The sequence below is a fragment of the Ambystoma mexicanum genome, chromosome 3q (assembly GCF_040938575.1).
Source record: "Ambystoma mexicanum isolate Mex_15411 chromosome 3q, UKY_AmexF1_1, whole genome shotgun sequence".
Taxonomy (NCBI): Eukaryota; Metazoa; Chordata; class Amphibia; order Caudata; family Ambystomatidae; genus Ambystoma; species Ambystoma mexicanum.
Genome location: NC_090926.1, coordinates 1,289,085,569 through 1,289,112,818, shown reverse-complemented (window position 1 = coordinate 1,289,112,818; position 27,250 = coordinate 1,289,085,569). Strand labels below are relative to the sequence as shown.

General features: G+C 47.7%; 1 protein-coding gene across 3 annotated transcripts in view; it reads right to left on the bottom strand.

Annotated features, from left to right (window-relative positions):
• The window catches only part of CC2D1A (coiled-coil and C2 domain containing 1A), a 988,624-nt gene that overhangs the window by 769,459 nt on the left and 191,915 nt on the right, over window positions 1-27,250 (bottom strand). For all 3 annotated transcript variants that reach the window (XM_069604374.1, XM_069604377.1, XM_069604375.1), the window contains one exon: window positions 25,093-25,165. In XM_069604374.1, coding sequence (XP_069460475.1) covers window positions 25,093-25,165 — 73 coding nt within the window. The remainder of the gene's footprint in view (window positions 1-25,092; window positions 25,166-27,250) is intronic.

The window sequence follows — 27,250 nt, the reverse complement described above, 5'->3', positions numbered from 1 at the left end:
TATCCCTCAGACAAGTCCTCTGGCCAGTCCAACAAAGGTGGGGTATCCCAGTGCCCTTCCCTCGACTTCTAAACACTATCCTTTGATCTCGGCGGATCTTTGGATCTTTCAGAGACTTTTTGAGAGTCCCGAGCCTACCGTTTATGGGTATCGGCGGCCACAATCCTTGTCAGGCTGACCTCGACATCCTCACCAGTTGGGAGGGGCGTAGGTACCTCTGACGATCATAAGGGAGTCTGTTTCAGTGGAATCGGGGCCTTTCCCCCATCGGCCACCCTTTCCGGCAGTGCTGTAACTTTCTGCGGTGGTAAGGCCTTATCTTGAGACTTATGTTTGTCATCGCCGTATGCTTTCCTGTGGTGCGTGTTGACGGAACTATGTGTTTTGGGGGTAGCGCCCTTTGTCTTGGATTGTCCAGTCGCTAGGTGGGTATCACAGGAAGCACTGGCGCACCGGTTGGCACCAAAGTCTTTTTCAACGTAGTCGAATGTAAGGCTAGGGGTTGTGTGCTTAGTGTCATGCATGTGTCTTTGTCGCCGGGGTGTGACTTTGCCACAGCAGGGCTTATGCCGTGCTTATCGGGGCTGGGGACAGACGATACGGAACGCAAGCGTTTCGTCGAAAGATCGACAACCTCTGATTCGGAGGCCTGATAGTCACTCTCGCAGTCATCACATTCGGCGGCAGCGGGAGAAGCCCCGGCCTTGGACATACTGTAGGTCACCCACCGTTTTACTCTACGCTCCTTCAAAGTCTTGGGGCGAAGGAGCTTACAGGCCGCACACCCTTCCTCTTTATGATCGAGTGGCAAGCACCGGTTACACCATCTGTGCTTATCCCTCCATGCGAATTTGCTCTTGCAAATAGGGCAAAATCTAAATGGAGTCCTCTCCATAGCTGAGGTTACACAGAGTGACTAAGACCAACTGGGAAAGAGGGAAGAAAGGGAAAGGCATTTTCAGTTTGAAAAGAAATGTCCACCCCGACTCCACTCTCCCTACTGTATTGGCCGGCGAAAGCACGGCCATGTGGTCGGCACTGCCGACAGGATCACCTTCCGTCGAATCTCGCAGGTCTTTGGCGGAGACTGGAACAGCGGTCGAGACAAGGGACGGAAGGGGTGATATTGAATATTTATATGGAATAATTCGACCAAAGGTCGTTGGACAACAGCAATGTTCTTTACAAACTCTGAATAAGGGCGACCAGTTATCTGGCCGGAAAAAAACAATCTGAGGGACCTGGACGCATGAGGGATGTTGGGTACACTACATGTCACGTAGGGATAGTGTTACAGGCCCACCCATGTCACCATCCCCTTTCCATTCTCGAAAGACAAGATGCAATACTCTGCGGTTACCACTGGATGTTGGACTATGCACAGCATGTGATTCTAAGCAGATTGACAAACATCAGAACTAGAGTTACCTGTTCTCACATTTGAGCGGGGGATGCATAGGCGTGTGTCTGTGCTAGATCTGAGTGCCCTAGATGAGGTTTCGCGGGTTAGGCATTGGTTGAGTGTGAGAGTGGGGAGAGTGGAGATGCGCCGGGTACGGCGAATGCAGGGCGAGGTGCCCTTTCCCCTCAGTCGATACCGACGGCTGCGACGTAACCAGACTTGCTTTTGCTTCCCACGGCTGCGGCGAGGCGAGAGGCGCTCTGGCCGCGGCCGCCAAGGTGGGACTTGCTCTGGCCACGGACGCTGCACACAGTCAGAAAGGAAATCTCTCCCTGCTCGGGGAGTGTCCGGCGACACACAGGGAGACACATACAGGAGAGCAGTGCCCCCTGCATTGCCAGTCAGACCCGCACCGGGGGGAGAACAACAAACCCCTTACCGCTGCACTTACCTGATAATCCCACGGACACGGCCTCCATGGCCGCCGCGGCTCCACGAGGAAAATCCAATGGCGGAGGGCGGGGCCAGAGAGACGCCGGATGGGAGTGGGGAGGGGCTGGATACCAAAGTGATGTGGAGAGACGGGAGGGGCTACAGCACCAGGATGAACACAGGATTGGAGGGGGTGCTTCGGGTCTGCTATCAGCTGGAGAGGAGGCAAGGACGGCAACCCCCCCTTATAGGGATGGCACCCTCTAGTCATCAGCCTATCAGAATGGGGAAGCCAGGGAATACTTATGATTGGTGGGGACCAGAGCCTATCACGGGGTATATAAGGAGTAACGTGAATTCTCCTTTGTATGTTATTTTCAGACCCCAGGAGAGGTGAGAGAAGGTGAATGGTGGGCCTATCCGGGCATATGTGAATAGAAGGAGGCTACAGGGGACAATCTAACCCTGAGGCTTTGAGAGTAGTGAAGGAACTACCTCCATAGCCAATTATTGTTTTACGCCAGGAACAAGGATTCGTTTGAACATTAAGGCAATAAAGTATTGTTTGAAGCATCAATACCGTCTCCTGTCGTGTATCTCACATTGAGATAGCTTGGTGCTGTGCCCGTTACACATTTGTGAGCTGTGGTGAGGGTTTCATTTAAGATCCTGGCTTGTATGGGAAGCCAGTGTGCTTCTCTCCTGTGTTGAGAAATATGGCCTCTCTTTTTGATGTCTAGTGCTGCTCGGAGGTCGGAGGGCTTTGTTCTGAATTAGTTACATTTTATTCAGGTTTTTTTTTAGTCTCTAGTGGGAGTATGTTGCAATAGTCGATTTTTGGCAGTATGAGGGCTCTGGTGAGGGTGGTGCAATTTTGGTGTGTGAGAAAGGGTCTACTCAGAGAGATGAGTTTAGCTGTGTAAGCCATGGATGATGAGTGCACTAATGTGTTTGCACATAGTAAGGCTAGAGTCTAAGTACACCCCTAGGGTTTTGACTTGTTTGGAAATATTTATTGGTGTGCCGTCGAGGACTATGGATGTGTAGTGTGGTTGTAACTTACTTAGTCGGTCTGGGGAACCTACTATCAGTATCTCTGTTTTTTTCTCCATTGAGACAGAGGCTATTTGTCGCTATCCCATTCTGTAGGATGGAGTACATTTTGTTTATGGTGATAGTGTCCTGTTCGAGATTACCAGAGATGCGGATAAGTATTCGTGTGTCGTCCAGAAAGTTAGTATATATTACTCCCATGGCATCTAGTGCTGCGAAGGGTAATTTTGTGTATGCACTGTAGAGTGTCGGGGAGAGGCAGGAACCTTGGGGGACTCTCAGTGGGACTCCTGTAGCCTATTGCTACCCTTGATGTGCGGTCTGCAAGGAATGACTTAATCCAAGCAGTGGCCTCTTTAGAGAAGTAAAAGTTGTTGGCAAGCGTAAGACAGAGTTTATTGTGGTCTATTAAGTCGAAGGCCGCGGATAGGTCTACAAGTAGTAGGATGCATAATTTACTTGAATCCCTGATGGCATCCATCTGGTTTTTTTGCAGGGGCTTCTCTGCCGAAAACATATTTGGAGTTTCAGCACAGCAGCAGGGCTTCACCGGGCAAACCAACGAACCAGGAGTTGCAGCAGGCGTCATCTTAAGTTCTTCTTCGGTTCCTTCGTCCAGTGGTCGACTCTGCCTTCCAAACCAAAAGCATCGCCTTTTATTCAAGTTTCTCCCATTAATTCCAGCCTAGCTGTCAGTCACCCAGCAGGGTGGCTGTCCTTGCAGGACAGTCAGCCAGCCAATCACTACAGAGTGCATTTGGGTCTCCTAGGAGACTAAACACATGGAGTTTCGGGCACCTCCTCACTTCCTGCCCCCACCAGACACCCTCGAGCCAGAGGCGGGCTTCACTCCTGAATCCCGCCAAAGGCAAAGTGAACAAAGGGACCAAATCCGGTTTGGCGTGCAGTGTAAATATCAAGAAGGACCTTTCCACAAAGAAATGGCAAAAAAAGAAGACCGGGCAGTTTTGACAAAAATGGCACCCTTGGGTGCTTTACTGCAGCTGCAAACGCAGCCCACGGTTAATGCACACCACAGTAGTTAAAAGTAAACCACTGCCACCAGCCATTCAGTGAGGAAAGAAAGAATTATATGCAATGTACAATAAAGGTCTCTAGATCACAGATAAAAACAAAAAAAACAAGAGTCAGGTAAGGTCAATCAGAATTATAGACATATACAGTATGGTTTGACGCAAATGATTACAGTAGGGGAGGCAAGGGTTTTTACCTGTTTATTTAGTGATAGGGTGGAATCAAGATAGAATCCCAGGGTTTTTACATCCTTGGACACTTGGATGATGTTCCCATCAATGTTGAAGGAGGAGAATTCCTGACCTACTTTTTTAATATTGACTTGGATGCCCAGGATTATCAACTTAGACTTATCATCGTTCAGACAGAGGCCACGAGAGGCCATCCATGCCTGGATGATAAGATATACCTTGTTCACCAATTCCGTGTCCTTCACGTGATCCCCAGAAGCGGGAGGAGGATCTGTGTATCAGCTGCATAGTTAGTGTAGGTGATACCTAGATCCAGATCATCAAACAGGGGCTTGGTGAAGATGTTATATAGAGTTGGGGAGACACAAGAGCCCTGGGGAACACCACACGAGATGGGGGCGGGATCTGCCGCTGCTGAGGGAGAGAAGACTCATGGTTCTTTCGCTCAGGAATGACTCGATCCATCTGATGGCCTGCGGGGAGAAGTGGGCGGCCGTGTCCAGGTGACTACAAAGGCCTTTATGATCCACTAAATCAAAGGCAGCTGAGAGGTCCCGAAGTAGCAGAAATACTGTCCTCCCTTTGTCTCTCAGCTCGTCAATTTGGGATTTCAAGTCAATTAGAGCAGTTTCTGTCCCATGCAAAGGACGGAAGCCCGATTGTCTCTCTCCTAAGAGGTTATGTAGTTCTAGATGTTTTTGAATCTGGTTGTGTGCAGATTTGTCCAATATCTTAAGAAGAAACGGTACTGTGGTGATGGGGCGGTAATTAGTAGGGATGAGGGGGTCTAAGGTCTGCTTTTTAAGGAGGGGGAGCACCCAGGACTGTTTAAGGTTGGCCGGGATGGTGCCTGAGGCAAAGGATGCATTAATCAGTTTAGTAATAAAGGGCGAAAATTCTCTAGCAGCATCTTTTATTAGTTGTGCTGGGCATAGGTCACCTTTACAATTGGAAGGTTTAACCGAAAGGATGATTTTTTTCTACTTCCAGGGCAGTCATTTTGGAAAAGTGGAAGTTATTGCTGTGCTCCAATAAATTATTGGTGTGGGGCATTTTAGGTAGGTCCTGAATTTTCAGTGTTTCTTTTTTTTGCTGGATTTTATGGCGTGTGATCATTTTATTGGCTAGGGCTTGTTGGATATCTGTACACCAGGATTTGTCCTTGGAGCAGGTGTCCTGTATGGGAATTGGAGACTCAAGTTCTTTTAGTATGGAAAAGAGCTCTTTCATACTAGAGTTGGATTTGGCTATACGATCTGCGTTTTGCCTGGCAAACTTCTTTTTTGTATAGCGCGGAGAAAGAGGTTAAGTTAGCTTTGTTATCAATTGAAGGGCAGAGCCTCCAAATGGTTTCGCTTTTTTTTTTTTTCAGGGTACGTAGGTCTCTTAGCTGCGGTGTAAACCATTTTGTTTAGATGAGCTTTTGGTTTGCTTGATCTAAGTTTGAGAGGTGCCAGTTTATCTAGAGTAGAGAGCATAATGTTATTAAATGTCTGCACTAAGGTGCTAGGATTTAGAACTTTCTCTGCAGTAATGCATTTTTTATTTCTGGTTAAACATGGTGGCGCCAGTAAAGGGGCCATATAGTTAGGTCTGGAAGTGGCTAAGTTAAAGGATACCAGTGAGTAGTCTGTCCAGGTTAAGGACATTATGGAAGAGATAGTGGTTGCACAATTGAAGTCTGCTATCCAATCTAACGTTCTCCCCTTCAAGTGCGTGGGCTTGTCAACTTTTTGAGTTAGGCCTAGTGCGTGAATCGTGTTGGCTACCACTGAAGCATTAGTATCCGTAATGTCTTGGAAGCCTAGGTTAACGTACCCAAGAAGGATTAGTTGAGAACATGGTTTAAGGTTGTTAGTGAGTAAGTTATGGAGATCCTCTTCAAGGGTACCTAGAGGGCCTGGAGGTCTACATAATAGGTGAATAGTGAGTGATTGATTATTATTTATCTGGAATTTGGCAGATAAAGTTTCACATGATTGAAACAATTGGGTGGGGACTAGTCGGAGGGAGAGCCTCATTTTGGAAATAATGGCGATATCGCCACCTCTTGCACCTTCACGGTCTTGTCTGACTATCGTGTCAGGGATGGCTAGCATAAGCGACGGTCCTGCGGCATTGTGTAGCCATGTCTCAGCAATCGCGAGAAAATCGAGGTTGCCTTCTGTAATAAGGTTGGCTATGACGGCTATGCCAAGGGCATGGGCGACGAGCGATCTCACATTCAGGAGTGCTCCTGCGATGGGTGGGGTCTTAGTGGCATCTGTATCTTGGAGGGATTTAGTAGTAGATGCATTAAGTGGCTTGGGCTTATTATTAAGAGTTGGGTAGTCATCAGAATTGGGTGTAGGGGGTGGCAATGGTGGCCTAGTGGGGATCAGTTTACTAACCTGCTGATAGATAGTTTTGATGTTGGTGGGAGGAAGAGACCTACGGAGAGGTCCATGCAGTTTGGTTAGTCTGGCACGATGTCTAAGGTTTCTGCTAAGTGTAGCACATGGTAGTGATACAAAGGTAGCTGTCTCAGGGGACCTGTAGCTAGGATGTATGTATTGGCCATGAGTGGCAAAGTTCAGGAGTGTCGCAGACACCAGGGAAGGCAGAGTGTGAGGTAAGTTGACGTCTAACATGATGAACGAGTGTTGGAAGGTCCTCAGTAGGACTCTGTAGATAGCTGGCAGATACATAGTTGTATAAGGTGGACTATCTAGAATACCATACTAGGCAATTGGCTGGAGCAGTTGGCGACAGGGTTTATCTGGGTTCAAAGGAACATAGTATGTGCTAAGAAGCAGGGTGTGAATGGGTGGAGCAGTTTAAATACAAGACACAATATATGCTAAAAATGCAGTGTATCAGCAAGTAGGAGCAACACGGTTCACCTAAATACAAGAAACAATGTATGCTAAAATGCAGTGCATTGGCAAGTAGGAACAATTAGCAGCACGGTTCACCTGAATACCAGACACAATGTATGCTAAAATCCAATGCATCAGCAGGTAGGAGTAATTTAGCAGCAAGGTTAGGAACAATTAGCAGCACGATTCACCTAAATACCAGACACAATGTATGCTACAGTTCAGTTTGGACATAGGTATATACCATCACAGTGCAGCGGGTATGCAGATTGCCCAAGATGAGTTAGTTTAGTTGGAGGAGACACAGCACTGATGGCCCTCGAGACAACATGTGCAGAGAAGGAGAACTTTGCAAAGTTTGGTTTGGAGCACCTGCTGGCCAAGTGGCTATGACGATACTCGAAACACGGCATGGGGCAGCACCACAGCGCGCAGTAGTTAACGCGTTCATCAGTGTTTCTTTGGTTATACAGACTGAACAGCTCTATCACACCTACTCACTGGAATGCATTACCTCCCACCATCCGAAGTGAGGCCTCCCTCCTTGCTTTCCGTAAAGCAATGAAAGCCATCCTCTTCTCATAAGGTCCTTCGTAGCGGCATGAATACCAACCATAGGACCCACTGCTTAATCTGTATTGACCAATCAAATAAGCTGTAATGATACCTATGTCTGTGTTTGTATGCAATGTGCCATTTACTGCTACCACGTCTGTACCTCTGTAACTAAGCTCATGCAAGTAACAGCGCCTCAATGCCCTTGGGCTGCTTGCGCGCTATATAAATAAATAAATAAATAAATAAATGGGGTTCAGGTGGGCTACAAGTGCGCAGCACCGTGATAATAGGTTCAGGAGTGCAGCTCAGATTAAAATCACTGGCAACAGGGCGCCAGATAGGACAAAAGTAGGTTACAGAGGAGTAGGTTATGATAGACAAATCCACTCTCTTACCATATGCAAACGGGCAGCATGGCTGGCCCCTTGGCACCGCAGGCAAATGACAGGCATAGACCGGAAGAAGGCCTTAGTTAGTCGGCCTTGGTTGGGGAGGCCGGCTTCCGTCTCCGGTTAGCCCCAATTGGGTAAATAGCTTTCCTGGAATGGTTGCTAGGCAACGGTAGTGACAACAACAAAGGTCCCCCCTCCAGCACCCTATTTTAAGATAGTGGGCCTAATCACGAGTCTGGCGGTAACCCTTAAATGTGGCGGTAATAGCGCTATCGCTGCATTTAAGGGTCCACCAGATCACGGCTTTGGCGGATTTCCCCCCAGCTCTCAGCTGGGGGGGAAATCCACGGCAAAATTGTCGATTTTCGGCGCGATTACCGCCGGCGGGAAATCTGCCAGCGGTAATAGCGCAGATTTTCCCCATTGGGCCCAATGGGGAATGAAGAATTCCGAATGCGCCCAATGGGGAATGGGCAATAACCCTTCCACCAAACCCGTGATCGGCGCTAACAGCGCCAGGGGGATTGGCGGTAGGGCTATTAGCGCCAGCGCTATTAGCGCCGGCATTACTGCCCAACTCGTGATGAGGCCCAGTGTGTTCTGAGTCTAGAAAGTTACAAATGTAAGTAAAGTCAATTTCACTTTACTGCTCTGGTAAACCGTTTATCCCAGAGAAGGTATGAAATCTGTAAGACTTCCCTGTGCCACTGCACTGAAGGTGCTGTGTGACGCAATGTAAAAGATGATGCCTATGGAGTTTGTCAGACTCCATAACCAAAAGAAGCACAGAGTTCAAAAATCACATTAAAATACATGAGAGAGTAGGAAAAAGGGTTGCGCTCTCTCCAGGTTAAAGAAATCAAGTCCTCAAAATCCAGCAAAGATGCTCGGGGTTTCTAAGGTGGAGGGAATTAGCACATCTCTGAGAATTCTCCCTAACATTGGCCTTCCACGTTAAAGTCACTTATTCCAGCTTTCAAAATTTATTTCACAATTCAACAAAAGTTCACGCAGGTCTCCCTCGGTCCAGCTCGGACCTCTCAAAGCAAAAGATTCACGCAGGTCTCACCCATTCAGACTCGGACCTCGCAATCACAGAACTTGCAGGCGTTCCCTTCCCCTAACTTATCACACTTCTGGTCTACCTCAGTCGGGCTCTGACCTTTCACTGATGTTGAAGACTTTCGAATATGCAAGGCTTTTACTATAGACCTCCGTAGGACCACTTTGCCTTTCTCTTCAGCTCACACTCTTGTGTTATTTGCCCCAGTGTCTCTTGGTAGTTCAGTACCATAAGCACAAAAGTTCAAAGAAATCTTTCTTCAATCATCACACTTCCCCCTTTGCCGGGGTTAATCTTGACCATTATGCATTTCAGAGTTTGTTCACATTTCCGCTTTATAACAAAACAAACCAAAAACAAAAACAAACAAAAAAATAATAACATTTCAAGGAGACTGAGTGGGCTACTTCTTTTCGCAGGACCACTCAGCTACTCTGTATCACTAGCTTCACAGTTATTAGCCACTTAAGTTAATCACTGGTAAGCTTTCTTTTGCGTCTCATCAGCATGTGCGCAACCTTCATTTGTGAGATACATTGTTGCAAATTCAATCTTTCCTCGACACAAACCGGAATTTCAGGTAGTTCACTAACTCACCGGTTGTGTGCGTTCCTTTCTCGTCTTTGCGGCTTGGATTCATGAGTCAAAGTTAATACCACAGGCTTGGCCTCGTCTCCCCAACTCTGTTCACCCAGGAGGGTCGCTGGCATCCTTTAAACACAATGCAGGTTTCTTCTTGTTTGCGTTTTGGCTTTCTCTGCGTCTCCTTCACGGCTTCCCAGTGACAATGACCTCCTGCAGGTAGTGGGTTCACCTTCGGCCTGGGAGATCTTCTCCTTCTTGTGTTCCACCTTGCTCAGAGTGGGTCTCTATTTTCCACCTTTTATATCTGTGTGGGGAGAGCTAATGGGTCTAATGGGTATCAAATGTATGTGATTAAAGTCAAGTGCCTGACTTTGCCTGACCAGACTAGGGGACATGTCCAATGAGCTATGTAAGGGATAGCCACTTTACTCTCGGTCACCCTCTTCATCTGCCCAATGTTTCTGCAGAAAGGGGGGCGGGAGGGTAGGGACATTGGAGAATTCTTTAAAATAGGATGGGGCATGGGTGTGGGAAAGGAGGGAACAACGCACCTCCTCATCGGATGCCTCACTCCCACTCCCTGAAGACCCCCTCACCCAGGTGATCCTCCCACAGGGGTCCACTCCCAGGGTCTGGATCCAAAGGTGATGGGTCACGAGAGAGAGAGAGAGAGAGAGAGAGAGAGAGAGAGAGATCGATCCCCGGGGACTAGCAGGCGAGACACCCTTTGGTTTCTCACACCACCAATGGTAAGGATCTGCACAATTCAAACAGCCAGTGGCTATCCAATCATGTATAGCCACTAGTCAGGACATCTGTCCAGCAACAGACATTCAGGTACCAGAGATATGGATTGGGACTAGACATTCCCAGCTCCCTTCTCTGGCCAGACACACAAAGTACCCCCTTAGCACGGGAAAGGGATTTCCACGTTAGGCACCTCCTGACCTGAAAAGGCAGGAATGCTGCCAAAGAAAAGCTATGGCCAAAGAACAAGCGAGAAACCCTGTGGCACGGCCATTTTAGGGTGCTAGCCACCTTTAGTAGCCATTCGGTAAATGAGAAAGTGCACAAGCAAAACGTCACAAACACAGTAAAAGGTTTACAGCTGCCATCTGCTTGTCTTAGGCACATAGTAAAGGAACAATGCCATTATATACAAAGATGACAATGCATTACTTACCGTAAAAGCATTTCTGATGGTTGTATCTGCTTAGATTCACATGCTGTGCATAGGTCCGACATCCAGTGGTCACTGCGGAGTATTGCATTTTGTTTTTCGTAGTCGAAAAGGGGACGTCGACAAGGCGTGTCTGTAACACTATCCCTATAGTGACGTGCGTTGTACCCACAATCCCTCACGCGTCGAGGTCCCTCTGTTTGTATTTTTCTGCCCTGAGGGAGCCTTATAGACGTGAGTGAGTACAGAAAAGAGAGATATAAAGGAAGTCTATGTTCCTTCCATCTGAGCGGGGAGGAAGGGTGGGCGCATGTGAATCTAAGCAGATACAACCATCAGAAATGCTTTTACGGTAAGTAATGCATTGTCTTCTGATGTTTGTTAATCTGCTTAGAATCACATGCTGTGCATAGACTAGCGAGCAGTACCCGGAGTTGGCGGTGGGTTATGAGAAGGAACAGTAGAGAAAAGATGTCTTAATACTGCCTGTCCCACCTGGGAGTCAGATCTAGAGTGTGCATCTAGACAGTAGTGTTTTGTAAAGGTGTGCACAGAACTCCAGGTAGCCGCTTTGCAGATGGACTCAAGGGGAACATTTGCAATGAATGCTATGGAAGCCCCAGTGCCTCGAGTGGAATGTGCTCTTGGCTTGAAGGGTAGTTCTCTCTTAGCAAGAGTGTAACAGAGAGTGATGCATTGAACAATCCATCTAGATATAGTGGATTTTGAGACCGCATCACCTTCTCTTCCTGCTGCCACCGAGACAAAGAACTGATTAGTCTTTCTCAGTGGTCTGGTTCTTTCCATGTAGAACATGACAGCTCTGCGTACATCTAGTGTATGCAGACTTTTTTCTCCCGAGCTGGAAGGGTTTTGAAAGAACGTTGGTAGTTCTATAGTTTGGTTTACATGAAATTTCGAGATGAATTTAGGTGCAAACCTTGGGTGTGTGCGTAGAACCACTTTATTTTTGTGAACTGTTACAAAGGGGTCTAGTACAGAAAGAGCCTGTAGTTCACTTACTCTCCTAATGGAGGTGATAGCTATTAGGAAAGCAGTCTTAAGGGTGATATCTTTAAGAGTTGCCTTGTGCATGGGTTCGAAGGGAGGGCCCATGAGTCTGGAAAGTACCACATTTAAGTCCCATCCGGGAGCTGGGTTAGCTATCGGAGGGTGTATCCTTTTTACCCCCTCCATGAAGGCTTTGATAACTGGTATCTTCCACCACGACACTTTAAGTTGGGAAGTGGTGTATGCAGAAAGTGCCGCTAGGTGGACTTTAATGGAATTGAATACTAAACCTGAATCCAGTAAATGGGTCAAGTATAGAATAATGTCAGTAGGAGAGCAGTCAACTGGGTTGATGCTAGTACCTCTACACCAGATAACGAATCTTTTCCATTTGCTAGAATAGCAGTGTCGAGTATTAGGTTTTCTGGCTTCCCTGAGGATGTCCATACATCTCTGTGGGAGTTGTAAATGTCCAAATTCTATGATCTCAGGAGCCAGGCTGCTAAGTTCATGGTCTGAGGGCATGGATGCAGTGTCCTGCCCTTGTCTTGTGACAGCATGTTGTACGGGCAGGGAAGTTTCACTGGAGGAGATAGGGACATCTCCATCAAGTGAGCGAACCAAGGTTGCCGTGCCCACATTGGGGCCACTAGTATCATGGTAACCTGCTCCTGGTGCATCTTGTGCACCACTTTGTTGAGAAGGGGAGTCGGGGGAAAGGCGTAAACAAATTTCCCTGACCATTGAATCAACAGACCGTTCCCCTTGGACTGGTTCTGGGGGTACCTGGAGGCGTAACTTTGGCATTGTGAGTTCTCCAGGGTTGCGAACAGGTCTATTTCCGGGAATCCCCATTGCGTGAAGATGTCTAAGACGATGTCTTCGTGCAATTGCCATTCGTACTCTTCGGGCAGGGGGAAGTCTCTGCTGAGTTTGTCTGCTAGCAGATTGAGTTCCCCTGGTACATGTTGTGCTAGTAGGAACATGTTGTGTTTGAGAGCCCACTTCCATATATTCTGGGACAGCTTGGACAGTCCTGGAGAGTGAGTGCCCCCTTGCTTGTTGAGGTAGTACATGGCTGTGGTGCTGTCTGTGAGGACCATCACTGTCTTTCCTTGTAAGTGTTCCTGAAAGGCTTTCAGTGCTTTGAACACCGCTAGTAGTTCCAGCAGGTTTATATGCTTGGATGCTAAACTCGGAGTCCACACTCCGTGTGCCGTTTGATGGGATAGGTGAGCCCCCCATCCTGTAAGGGATGCGTCTGTGGTTAGAGTGGCTTCCACTGCGGGTGTGGCAAAAGTTTTCCCTAATAACAGGTTTTCTTTTGTCCACCACCGTAGCGAGAGAACCAAGGCCTGCGAGACCACCACTAGATCGTCCCATTGTCCGCTGGCCTGACACCACTGGCTGTAGAGCCACTCTTGCATTGGGCGCATGCGCAGGCGCGCGTGAGGTACCAAATAAATACATGACGCCATCATCCCTAGCAAGCGCATTGCTTTGCGTACCGTCACCTCTCGGCCTGCTACATAATGGGGAATTTGAAACAGCATGTTTTGGACCCTCTCGTTGGAGGGGAATACGAGGCCGTCCCTTGTTCGAATTAGAGCCCCTAGGAATTGTTTGGTTTGGCTGGGGTCTAAGCTGGACTTCTTTTCGTTGATGGAGAAGCCCAGTTGGGACAAAAGGTCTACGGTCTTTTGGGTATTGGAGAAGCATGTTTCGTAAGAATCCCCTGTTATGAGCCAGTCGTCGAGGTAAGGGTATACCGGGATGGATAATCTGCGCAGGTGGGCCGCTGCCACTGCCAGTACTTTCGTGAATACCCTTGGTGCAGATGCTATCCCGAAGGGTAGTACTCTGAACTGGTAGTGTTTGTCCTCTATTTTGAACCTGAGGTATTTTCTGTGCGATGGCAACATTAAAATATGAAAGTATGCATCTTTCATGTCCAGTGTTGTCATGTAATCCCCTTGTGATAACAGTGGGATTACCTCCTGTAAGGTCACCATACGAAACTTTTGGGGTTTGACAAATATGTTCGCTGGGCGCAGATCTAATACAGGGCGCATGGTTAAGTCCTTTTTGGGTACAAGGAAGTACACTGAATAAATACCTTCTGTTACCTGTGATAGGGGGACGGGCTCTATAGCTTCTTTCTTCAGTAGTTCTTCCACTTCTTGAAGAAGAATGGAGAGGTGTTGCGGTGTCATGCGCCGGTTCCGTGGGGGTTTGTACTTCGGGGAACCGTTGAACTCGATGCAGTATCCGTGGGCTATGGTGGATAATACCCAACGGTCTGACGTGATTCCCTCCCATGCTGAAAGGAACGATGTTAGCCGGCCCCCGACCGGTGATGCATGGGAGGGGACCCGAATTTTCGGGTCATTTGCTGGTATTGGGCGTGGAACCTCTGGGGCTGGAGCCACGACCTCTTCCTTTGCCACGGCGTTGGCCTCTTTGACTAAACTGGGTGTTACCCTGGTTGGTGGGCCAGTTGGAGCCAGAGTAATATTGTTGCTGTTGGTTCTGCTGCTGTCTTTGGCCACGAAAGGAGCGTTTATTACCATAGCCTCGCCTGTTAGGGGGCCTAGAAATTTGATCAAGAGTTTTGATGGTATCAAACTCTTTTTTAGCATGTTCTAGGGCCTCATCTACTGCTTTCCCAAACAGATGCGTCTGTTCAATGGGTTTATTTATGAGGGAGGCTTGGGTTTCGGGCTTAAAACCTGAATTGCGTAGCCAAACGTGGCGCTTGAGAAGTATTCCCTGAACTAGGGAGCGGCCAGCCGTCTCAGCTGCATCTAGGGAGTTTTTAACGATGCCCTGGTTTACCAGTGTGCCCTCTGATATTATAGCTAGCAGGCGAGAACGCAGAGGTTCAGGTGCTTCCTCTGCTTCGCTGCGCAGCTTGTTCCACTGTGCATCTGCGTAGCTAGCTAAAAGTGAGTTGTTATTAGCAATTCTAGTGGAGAAGGCGGCGGAGGTCGTGATTCTCTTCCCCAGTGCGTAGAGTTTTTTGCCTTCTTTGTCTGGAGGTGCTTCACTAGTGGATAGTGGCACCCCTGCTCTTTTTCTTGTGTTGGTAACCACAAGGGAGTCTGGAATAGAGTGTCCTCTGATGTATAAAGGGTCAGAGGATGAAGGGCTGAAGAGCTTTTCTATTCTAGGGTTGACCCCTCTTACTAGAGCTGGGTTAGTAAGGGAAGGAGAAATTCTTCTTTTAATAGAAGCCAGGAGAGGAATAGATTGGCTAACAGGGGCTTTTTCTTTGATGACTTTTTCTACAAAGTCGATGTCTGGAAGAGTTTCCCCTGTATCAATCTCAAAATGCGCTGCTGCCTTGCGCAATAGTGCATTGAGGGAAGGTTGGTCATCTATGGGAGAGGAGTTACCGTGTGAATCCTTGAGAGGAGAAGGGAGAAAGGCATCAGGGTCTGAATGTACTGATGGGGATTGCCAAGGCTGCACTGACGGTGAATGCCAGGGCTGCGAGGTAGCTGTATCCTCTTCAAACCCTGTAGGAGTGGTGTAAGGATCTTCTTCGAAGCCCTCTTCCTCAAGTTCTACCTCTTCTTCTCCACCCAAACACTCCTCATCTTCTTGGAGGTATTGCTCCTCCTCAGTGAGGTCAACCAGCCTAGGAATCTTGACTCTAGGGTCATCCTGTGGCCATTCTCTTTGTCTTTTGTGAGTGGGTGGGTCTTGGTTTCCTAGAAACCTTTCCATTTTCTCCATGCAAGAATGGAGTCTTTCAAGGGTCTCATGGGGTACCCCTGAATAGTCTAGAGGGGGAAAATTAGTGTTTTCGCCTTCGAATTGTTTCGAACGCTCCCACAGCGTCGACGAGAGGGTCCCGTCTCCTTCTGAAAAGCCTTCAGGTAGTTCGGAAGCGTCCTTTGGAGAAGGGGGCAGTTCCTGGCTACTTTTGTGTCTTTTCGACGTGGTATTCGACGTTTGTTTCGTCGTCCGCGTACGTTCGTCTTCGGCGACAATTCTCGCTAGGCTCTCGGCCACGATTTTGTCCGTCGAGGGCTTTGGTGTCGACGTTGTGTGCGTTGCGCGTTGTACCTCGACGGTCGCTCTATGGAGCGTTGCGTCGGATGTTTTTGGGGTAGCGCCCGTGTTAGATGGAAGCCCAATCGCTGGTCGCTGCTGCGTTTGCGGGTGGGGCTTGTGACCTTTACGGTCTGCGGTAGACGCCGGAGTGCCCTGCGTCCCCTTCGGCGCTGATGGATCCTTCGTTCTCGACGAAGAAGAGCCGTGGGTAGTGTGTTTAGCCTTATGGGGTTTGTGTGCGTCCTTGTCGCCGGGGTGTTCATCCCCATAAGCAGGGCGTGAGCCGAGCCCGTCGGGGCCGGGGACGGACGACGAGGAGCGTGAGCGCTCCTTCTGGGGGTTCATGACTTCCGTAACGGACGTCGAGTTATCGCACTCCTCGTCACTTTCAGTAACAGCGGCAGCGGGTGAGGAAACTGACTTCGACATCGCGTAGTCTGCCCACCTCTTAACCCTACGTTCTTTAAGAGTCCTGGGTTTTAAGAGCTTGCAGGCTGCGCAGCTGTTCTCTATGTGATCAAGGGGTAAGCAACGATTACAGAGCTTGTGCTTATCTTTCCAAGTATATTTGCCCCTGCAGCGTGGGCAAAACTTAAATGGTGTCCTCTCCATAGCTGAGGCAATAATAGCTGGCGATAACAACCCCAAGGGAAAGAAAAGGGAGAAAGAAAGACATTCTCAAAGAGAAGAGACAAAGTTCTAACCCCCACTCTCCCTACTGTAAGTTGGCCGTCGAGGCCAGGCCACGTGTTCGGCAGCGCCGAAGGATCTCCTCCGCTCTTCCTCTCCGTCGAAAATAGTTCGGCGGAGAAACAGCTTCACAGCTAACGTCGAGGGGGAGGGATCGTTACCAGTATATTAAGTTATGACAAAAGGACCGAGGTCCGTGGTTAGTATAGCAATGTCTCTCTAGGAGCTCCGCGAAAGGCGACCAGAAACTGGGCGGAAAAAAACAATCTGAGGGACCTCGACGCGTGAGGGATTGTGGGTACAACGCACGTCACTATAGGGATAGTGTTACAGACACGCCTTGTCGACGTCCCCTTTTCGACTACGAAAAACAAAATGCAATACTCCGCAGTGACCACTGGATGTCGGACCTATGCACAGCATGTGATTCTAAGCAGATTAACAAACATCAGAAATAAGGATACAAAGTATCTTAACTGCCACAAGATTATCACCTATCGTTAGGACATGTTGTGCCTTGGCCTTCTTCCCGTCCTCTCGGGTCAGGAATCACCATGTATGGAAAGCCCTTTCCTGGGGAAAGACTCTGCTTTCCCAGGCAAAGTGGCAGCCTGTGTGGGTGGCCGGATGTGGGGGCTCGGTCTTTCGGACCCAGTCCTCATCCAGTGACAGTATGTCTGTTGCTGGGCAGAGGCTGTCCATGATTGGGCAGTCCCTGTCAGTTTGATCGGTGAATGGTGCAGATTCCTACCATTGATGGGCTTGGGAGCAACTTCAGTCCAGCTCCTGGATAAAAGGAGGATGCAGTCATTGGAGAGATCTGAACCAAGACCACCAACAACAAGAAGTGCAGCTCACTGATGAGCAGATGATGAGTTGCAGCTGACCAGCATTTCCCCCAGTCCTGGGGAAGCCTTCCTCCTCTCTAGATGGCCTAGTGGGTTCTTCCACCCAGGGACTGGTGTGAACAACCTGTCCGACACCTGCTTGACGATTCGTGCCTGCTGAGCCTTCAGAAATGCCCCGGAGCACCCGGTGGACAGATCAACTCTCTGCTGGGTTTCCTCGCCGCTCCTTTCGCCATTCCGAATTCCGCATTGGAACTCTGCAGATCTTTCATTTGTGGAGCAAGTTGACTGTCTTTGCAGTTTCAGCTTTTCTGTCCGTGGAGAAACCGAGCCAGGCCTGCCCCTTTATTCTCACAACAAGGATCACCTGTCGCCACCTGGCCTTAGTGACTCCTGAAGAATCTTGCCTTCTTCGTGTTCTGTATGTCTCCCAAGGTAGCCTGTTCCGTGGTGATCTGGTCATGCCACGGGCATCCAACTGTCCCTTCACCAGAACCAGTGACTAGCGGACTCAATTCTGGTGCCGAAAGTGACCTCTGCACCCGCTGCCCCAGGACCTCCCTCGACCGGACAAAGCCTAGAAGGAAATGGGTAAAGCAGATTCAGTGGCCCGAAGTGGTAAGGGGTAAGGAGTAAGGGAGAGCTGTATACCTAGTCCTAATTCTATCTTCCCCCTATCCTAAAATCAGCGGGGGTCTGGTCAAGGATTGATGTTGAACCCCGCCCCTCAACCCCGGCCCTTCCTGCCCCTGCTCGTCCTCGACCCTGGCCTTCCTCGCCACCGCCAACCCCCAGCTCCCCACCCTGGCTTCCACTATAGTGCAAGGATTGGGAGAGAAACTTGTGATGACTTTACTTACCTTTTAATTCAACTTCTGGAACATTTACTCACAACCGTTGGCTTTGGAAACTCTTGTTCTTAAATAAAATAAACCCTCATGCAAGATAAATCGTGTGGAACTAGCGAATTCCCTAGCAGGCCTGGACTTAAGAATAAAGAGCTCAATCTTGGCTTTCTTGAGGGTGCTTGGTTTTCCCTGTCTCCAACTGGCTCTCATTTGCTATTAGCTTGTTTTCTCACATGCTTTACCATAGAAGGACGTCAAGTGTTGCTCTCACCATTGCTTAACTATTGCATGCCTGTCTTAAAGGTGAGGTGTTGGTATTCTGTTAGCAGTGAATTTATATATACGTGTATAAAGGAATTAACTTGGGGCAGGCATTTCTCTGCACTGGAAGCCACACAGACCGAAGAGTGCTCTAAAAACAAGCAAGATAAGCCAGAAACTGAGCTTCAAAAAGACTTACTCCAAAAATAAATCAGTCCATGAACACACAAACTACCTGCATATATTCAACCTCCCCTCCTGTAGAATCTATACAACCAACACTGGTAAAAATCCTATTCTGATCAACATTGCTTCGGCATAACAATTACTACAGGAGTTATATATCTCCAAACCTACTTCTGAGGGTAGTCCCTTAAATAATCCTGGCCCTAACTCAGATTTTATGGAGGATAGGCAATTGGCCCTCGGCTAATGGACAAGTAAGATCCATTTCCAGACTACACTTGAGGGACTCTACACCTGATCCAAAAGATCAGCAAGGGGGTCTTAAAAACATGGGTGATCTTTATGTCCCCAAAAATCTACATCACATCCGGCAAAACTCCTTACTCTCAATACCACTTTGCGATCGAAAGAGAAATCCTTTAGGCCCTAATAACATACAGAAGAGAACGATATTAAGAGGTCCAAGGGGGAGGGACTTGGAAGATCTACAGAATGACCCGTTGAACAGAGATAAACCAGAATACCTGGCTCAATTGGTGGAAACTAACACAACGGATGTTCAGTTAACTAGTTTTGGGGGGAGGATATGCCTGTATGTTTGAATCGTGGGAATATTCTTAAAATCTTCTGCCAGACACCAGCTTTGGCTCTGGTTACCACTCATGACCTAGAGAGGATCTTCTTCCCTATTAAGGGAACTAACCAAACCAATATAGTACTTAAGTGAAGAGTGGTCCTTGATTTGGTAATGGGTCAAGCCGTGGGGTTGAGAGAACTAGGATTTAACATTGAGTTAGCAGAGGCTCAATTGGCCCCACCCAAAGCCGAGACAAATAAGGAATACTGGGGAAACTCGACTATGGTTTACCATCCTGAAAGACCCCTAGATTTCCAACAGAGGCATCTCTTTAGGAGGAAACTATGGGGACACTAGGGATTGGGCCAAGGTTACCTCAACATTGTGGAATTAAAAGCCGCTGAGTGGAGTGATTAGACCGAAGAGGCCGTCTAAGCCTTAGTCTCAAACATGACAACATACATACCCAAACCCCCACCCCCCAACTCAGCACACACACAAACATGCACCCATACAGACCCGAACCCCCACCCCACTCCAAACCCCCACCCCCCAACTCAGCACACTCTCAAACATGCAAACATACAGACCCAAACCCCCACCCCCCAACTCAGCACACACACAAACATGCACCCATACAGACCCCACCCCCCACCCCAAATCAGCACACACAGACCCGAACACCCCACCCCCAACTCAGCACACACACAAACATGCACCCATACAGACCCGAACCCCCCACCCCCCAACTCAGCACACAAAAAACATTCAAATCAAAACATTCATACACATCCGACAACTCCCCCACCCCCGCATCTCAACCTACACACAAAAAATATTACAATCCAAACATCCGACACACATCCAACACCCCCCCCACATCTCAACATACACAAAAAATACATTCAGATCCAAACATTCGACACACATCCAACACCCCCCCACCCCAACATACACACAAAAAACATTAAAATCCAAACATCCGACACACATCCAACACCCCCCCAACCCCACATCTCAACATACACACAAAATACATTCAAATCCAAACATCCGACACACATCCAACACCCCCCCAACCCCACATCTCAACATACACACAAAATACATTCAAATCCAAACATCCGACACATCCAACACCCCCCCACCCCCACATCTCAACATACACACAAAATACATTCAGATCCAAACATCCGACACCCCCCCACCCCAACATACACACAAAAAACATTAAATTCCAAACATCCGACACACATCCGACACCCCCCATCCCAGCATCTCAACATACACACAAATACATTCAAATCCAAACATCCGACACACAACCGACACCCCCCCACACCCCCACCCCAACATACACACAAAAAACATTAAAAACCAAACATCCGACACACATCCGACCCCCCCCTCGCAACATACACACGCAAACATAAAGCAAAACAGACCCGACACACAAACGGAGCACTTACCGGAGACGTGCTGGAAGGCAGGCAGGTAAGCGGCAGGTAAGCTGGAATCGCACTTCCGGCATCAAGCCTTATGGACCACGCCAGCCGTAGTGCTGGCCCTCCATTGGTGCAGCACACACGCATTACGTGGCTCGTAGGAGCGACGTGGTGCGTGCTGAGCCAATGAGGGTCAGTGTTTTGTCCGGACCCGAAGACAACAAAGACTTTCCTCCGTTAGGAAAGTCTTTGTGCCTCGCGGGCTGGACAAAAGAGCATGGCGGGCCGCAACTGGCCCGCGGGCTGTATGTTGTGCACCCATGGTCTAAGGCAACTGCCTTAGTTTCCTCTCTTGGAATAGTAGGGGGAATCGTCATCTGTTTACTACTATTGATACAGTAGCCATGTTAAAAAACACTGATTGTTTCTTTGGGTTTGATATCCTGTCACAAAATGCTAAATCCAGCCAGGGGTTGCAGAGGGGTGGGGGGGGGGGAGTTTAGACCCTTCGGAGGTCTCCTTATTGGTATAAAATCCACCCTTGGACTATTATCCAGGATCTTACCAGATACACCCTTAGGAATTTTGGCAGTTAGTGTTGATCTTAAGGAAGAGTTGCTCGCTACCCTTTTTATTAACATCTACTGGCATCCGGGGATATCTCTCTTAGAAGATTTCCTGGGAAAAATTACAGATATAATTTTGGACTGGAGAAACTCGCATATCCTAGGGTTGGTTATTTTAGCAGGGGACTTAAACTCGGACTGTTCCTCCAATCCTGATTGGTATGAGGGGGGTTTAGGGGATAATTCTGGAGATCCCTTAGTCATGGGTCATAAATCTTATTGGGTTACACTTTGGAATCTTTCCTTGACTTCGGCTGGCCTGACATGCCTTAATGGCTATTTTGACCAGTCCGGTACACTCCTATCAACGTGGCATAGGGGAGCCTCTTCGTCAACTTTAAATTATTTCTTTGTGGATGAATCTCTGGCTCCTTCGACCTGTAATACTTGGAGCGATCATGGGACAGTGGGGGTTTCCCTCTCCCTTCCTGCCAGAGAGGCTATCTCAGGGTGGCCTATCAATTTGAGAACGATAGGATATGGCAGTGGGGTTCGTTGGTCTCCGGCAAATATCAATCTTTTTAATCAAAAATTGTTGGAGTCCTTGAATAATACCTCCTACTAATGGAAAATAGCAGCCTTCACAAGTCTAGGATATGATATCTTTTTGAAAGATCTCCATTGTAAAGCCCAGGACTCCCTAATAAAGGGCACCTACAAAAGAAATCATCTCCATACATATAACAGAGAGGTGGCCCTAGAAAGGGCTAGGATGCGAAAGCGCATTAGAGAGACTCAAACTTAAGACTGATCACAAATCAAAAAATATATTTACTAGGGTAATCAGACAGAAATACAAGAATTTCTGTATTTCTAAAAAAGATCAAATGCTACAAGATGATGCAGAGCTGATGCTTAATATTCTGGTAAAAAGGGATCTCATGGGTTTCTGGGGTGCAATCAACGGGCAAAATCCGATCCCCGCCGTTAGTCAATTGAATGGGGTTCCGGAGGCTGAATGGGACGTCTTCTTCTCTGATCTTTATAAATATGAGCATAAGACATACCACGATTATGAAATCGGGGAAGGGACTAACTCTACGCCGTGGGAACCAATTGTCGACTATGAAGAGGTCCTTACCCTCATACGTAAAGCCAAAAAACTCTAGGGCTCCAGGCCCCAATGGTCTTACGAATAACACTTTCAAAGGGCAGCCAGAAATATGGGTCCACATACTTACAAAGTATTTAATAACATAGTTAATAGTGGTACTATCCCCCTTAGTTGGCAGACTGCCCATATTGTCCCCATATTTAAGAGAGGGGATAGAAGCCTGGCTAAAAATTATGGACCAATTGCTTTGATCGACGCGGATTGCAAGCTATTTTCCTCCTCTCTCCGATCCCACCTTAATGCTTGGATATCAAACAACCATATCCTTAATAAATGGCAAACTGGCTTTAGGGCGGGGCATTCTACAAATCTAAATGGTCCGATTGTCACGGCTCTACAGACCTCCACCTAGAGAAAATTTGGGGGAACACTTTTTGTCGCCTCTATTGACCTGTCAACTGCCTTTGACGCAGTCATTAGAGGTCGACTTTGGGCCAAACTCAAAAAGTGGGGTATCCCTGAGGGACTTTTGAAACTAATGCAGGCAATGTATGAAAATTCGGGGATCCATGTCAGGCTTAATATGGAAGGAAACCTATCCAGAAGAATTAGAACTTGGATAGGGGGCCATCAGGGTTGCTCTTTGACTCCCTGCCTTTTTAATCTTTACCTGGCAGATGTAGGTGAATTCCTCTTTGAAGCAGGGCTGGTGAGTGCCAAGTTGGGTGCCCTAAGATTCTCGTGGCTGGCCTACACCGATGATTTCCTCCTATTTGACCATACCAAAATCGGGCTTCAACGGTTGATGAATAAATTCCAACATTATGCCGAACTCAATGGGCTTAAGATCAACCTGAGTAAAACCCGGATTTTGGTGATCTCAAAAGGTAGAAAGACCGAAGCCCTAGATTGGCAAATAGAGGGGAAACCTATTCAGGGAGCACAAAAAGTTCAATACTTGGGCTTTCCAATTTTGGGCCAACCTTCAGTCTCTGAACTTAAATGGGCGATTAAGAAGGAGGCAATCCCGCTTTCTGTTCAGATGACCAAATTAGATAGAAAATATGGAAGATTCTCGGTAAAGCCTGTAGTGGATTTCTATGAAGGGAATGTAGTCCCTAAATTACTATATGGTATGGAGTTACTCTTTAGGGATATCCATCCAGTTTGGGACACAATAGAAGGAATAATTTGGAGAAAGGTCCTGAAGGTTTCTAACAGTATCCCGGTGATAGCTATTAGATATGAATTGGGGCTGGTCTTTCTTAGAGCCAAATCCCTGTGGCGATACTTGGCTCTATTTCGCTTATTTCTTTGTTCTATTACTGATATGCTATATGTAGACCTCGGTATTTTCTTCTTGATCGAGGACGGTACTGTAGGGAATGACTACTTGAATAAATTCAAGATCCTATGTGACATTACACTTGGGTACCTCTCCACAGATGGAGAAACACTCATGACCAACCCAGACACGGTTAAGAAACTGCTTTACACTTTAGATTGGTCCAATACGATAGAACATTTACATTCGTACCCCTCTATGTGCAATATAAAAGATGAACATAGAAAAAGAGGTAGTCCATCGTTTATGATGTTTCAATTCCCCAATCGGTTCTATCGCTCCCCTCTCCACAAACTTAGGTGGAACTCTTTATTAACTAAGGAGGTCCTGAGGAGAAGGCATTTGATTGATGACTCTAATAGTCATTGTAGATTCTGTAATAAGACAGGGGTCTTAGAAACAGCTCAACAGCTCCTCCTAGAGTGCCTCGAACTCACTAAAAATAGGAATCTATATTTGAGGAAATTTCGTATTTTGGGGCTCTTGGGAGATGATTATATATGCTCCAGATGTGTACCTATTAACAATTTATCGGAAGGGTGCCCTGTTGCCAGCTTTATTAAATCCTTGGACCTGACTCAGGCATTGGCTTGAGAGGGATCGGTCAGCCCCGGAGGGATCTTATGTCGGGCCTTCTTTTACATGGATGGGTTTCTTTTTTTATGCCCAGTTTGGTTATGTTATACATGAATTTGTGCTAATTTGACTCGTCTTTCTTATGAAATTGTTTTACTAAATCGAGTATATTCTGGATTTTGCTACCGCACTTTATATTGTAATGTTCATTTTATATGACTTCCTTTTTTTCTTCTCTTTTAAACATTGGTATTGTCAATAATTAAATATGTATGTAAAGGTTTTATATGTAAACCAGATACAATAAAATAAAAAATAAATAAAGATATTCATTGAAGTGGATGGGAAAGATGCAAAAAAATTATTCCTAACAGACTAATTGCCACACAACAACGAAAGTGTGATGGAGCCTACAAAATGGACAGCTTTATCACTATGTTGAATGCACATTCTGATATAAGAATGTGGCACAGAGAGCGGAGAAGGCACGGCACAGAGAAGGCACGGCACAGAGCGCAGAGAAGGCACGGCACAGAGCGCAGAGAAGGCACGGCACAGAGCGCAGAGAAGGCACGGCACAGAGCGCAGAGAAGGCACGGCACAGAGCGCAGAGAAGGCACGGCACAGAGCGCAGAGAAGGCACGGCACAGAGCGCAGAGAAGGCACGGCACAGAGCGCAGAGAAGGCACGGCACAGAGCGCAGAGAAGGCACGGCACAGAGCGCAGAGAAGGCACGGCACAGAGCGCAGAGAAGGCACGGCACGGAAGGTGTGGCAGGGAAAGTAAGGCAGGGAGCATATGGTAGCACCTCTATTACCTGGCGGAGGAGGCAGGCTTGTCACATCCACAGTCTCTCCTTTTTCAAGCGCCATTAGGATGGGGTCTATGCCCTGAAATCAGAGAAAACATTGAGTTGGAGCGCAATCATAGTTAACACATGGCCATAGAATCCTCACTGTATACTGACAATGCAACACAGAGATGGGTGCATCTATGGATTCTTTCAACTTAGGGTGTAGAGGGGTACACAGAGAGGAATACATTCTCAAACTAGTGAGGAGGGGAGGTTCAGACAGCAGAACTGCTGGGATCCCTACATCAGGGGCATGTAGTTTCGGTTTTGCAAACACAAAAAAGAAGCTTGGGTGTTTTCAGAAAGAAGGATAGCTGGGTGACATGGAAACTGGAAATGCTCACACATGAATTTGCCGCATCACAGACTGTCATTTGTGTGTGCACTTGGGCCATTTAAACCAATGTGTGTGTTTTACAATAATTCTCCCAATCAAAAGTCTTGTTGGAAAGCAGATGCTTTCATCCTGTACTGGTGTAGTGAATATACTTCCTTTGCATGCTCACCTCTCCTCTGCCTGTGCGTCAACTCCCTCTATTCTGCATTTAAAGCAGGTCTCCCCTCCTGCATGCTCCCTTGACCCTTACCCCTGAAATTCTGCAGGATCTGAGTTAAAGTTTCTTTGCTCGCAGCAGAGAGAGCAAGCTCTGTACGCTCTCCGTTTCTCTGCAGCCCTTCCCTTGGAGGAGACAGACAGGTTAGCTGCATTGGTTTTGTGGGAATTTACAGGTCCTCCCTTTCTGAGTACTTGCACTAAAGCAACCAGCCCCCACCACCTCCCATAGCTGCAAGGATCCAACTTTCCGTCTGTGTCCTTTTTTTTTTTCTCTCTCTCTCACACTCTCTCCATGCACTACCACACTCTATACACGCACTTTCGTTCTCTGACAGCATGCAGAGAGAGGTGGTTTGAGCACGCAGAGTGGCAGCATGCAGAGACTGTCTGCGCATGAACTCTCTCTGCGTGATTACTCTCGCTCTCGGCACACACGCTCCCTCAGTCAGCTGTCACTCTCTCCCCATCAGCTGCCACTCTCTTTCTCTCCATCAGCTATCTCCCACTCACCCGCTCACTCCCCGTCAGCTGCCACTCACTAGCCCTTTCCCTGTAAGCCATCCCTCTACCTCCACCCATAAGCACTGGGGCCGTCACTCCCACTCCCTCAACTGGGGTTGTCACTCCCCACCCTTACCTGGCATTGTCGCCGCCCCGCCCCTCACCTGGCACTGGGCCCCCCCGCCCCTCATCTGGCACTGTGCCCCCCTCACCTGGCACTGTCACTCTCCCCCTCGCCTGGCCCGTCACTTTCTTCCTTCACACATTTCCTCCTCAAGCCCTTAATCTCCTGTTCACCTTGGCATCCTTGAAGATATCCCCCTCTTACACCTTCATTCCATCTTCTCCAACTCTCACCTTTTGTTCAAATCCCTTTCTTTTTCTCTCCCCCTTCCTCTCACACCTGCAATCCTTCACGCATCCTGCCTTGAAATTGGGCGCTCTCGCCCTTCCACCCCCGGGCTACCAACGCAAAGAACAGCAATAAAGGCTGACTATTGGCTTGGCCGAGACTTGCCCTTTTATATTTTCTGTTTTGATTGTGAAATAATGTTAATGTCGATTGTGTACCACCGTCTGTTGAGGGTGCTACAATGACTAACCCTGGGAGGAAGGCTAACACCTGAAAATAAAGGTGGAAACAGTTGTACAACTAGTCCACACACAACTCTAGCAAAGTACTTCAGAACATGGTCTTCTCTAAAGTAAAACAGAACTATATGTTCATAAAAGTACTTTCTGTATTATTACACAGTATTAAAAAGATACCAGCATGCAATAAAAAAAAGAACAAAACAATACAGTCTAACCCTATGCATGTGGGCCCTTTGCCATGGGTAAGCACCCAAGTATAAAATAACTGTTTTAAGGGAGGGGGCTGGTGGCAACTTTAACCTAGTTTTGACTTCAAAGGTGAAAGCCAATTTACCATAAGCCTGGCTGCTCAATGCGCTACCAAAACTATGTAGTACAAGCTTATACTAATAGTTGGGTTGCCCTTACCTGTAGTCAGAGTTGTTTGTAGTGTTCCCAGAGGGTACTGCATTCAAACTTTGCCTAACAAGG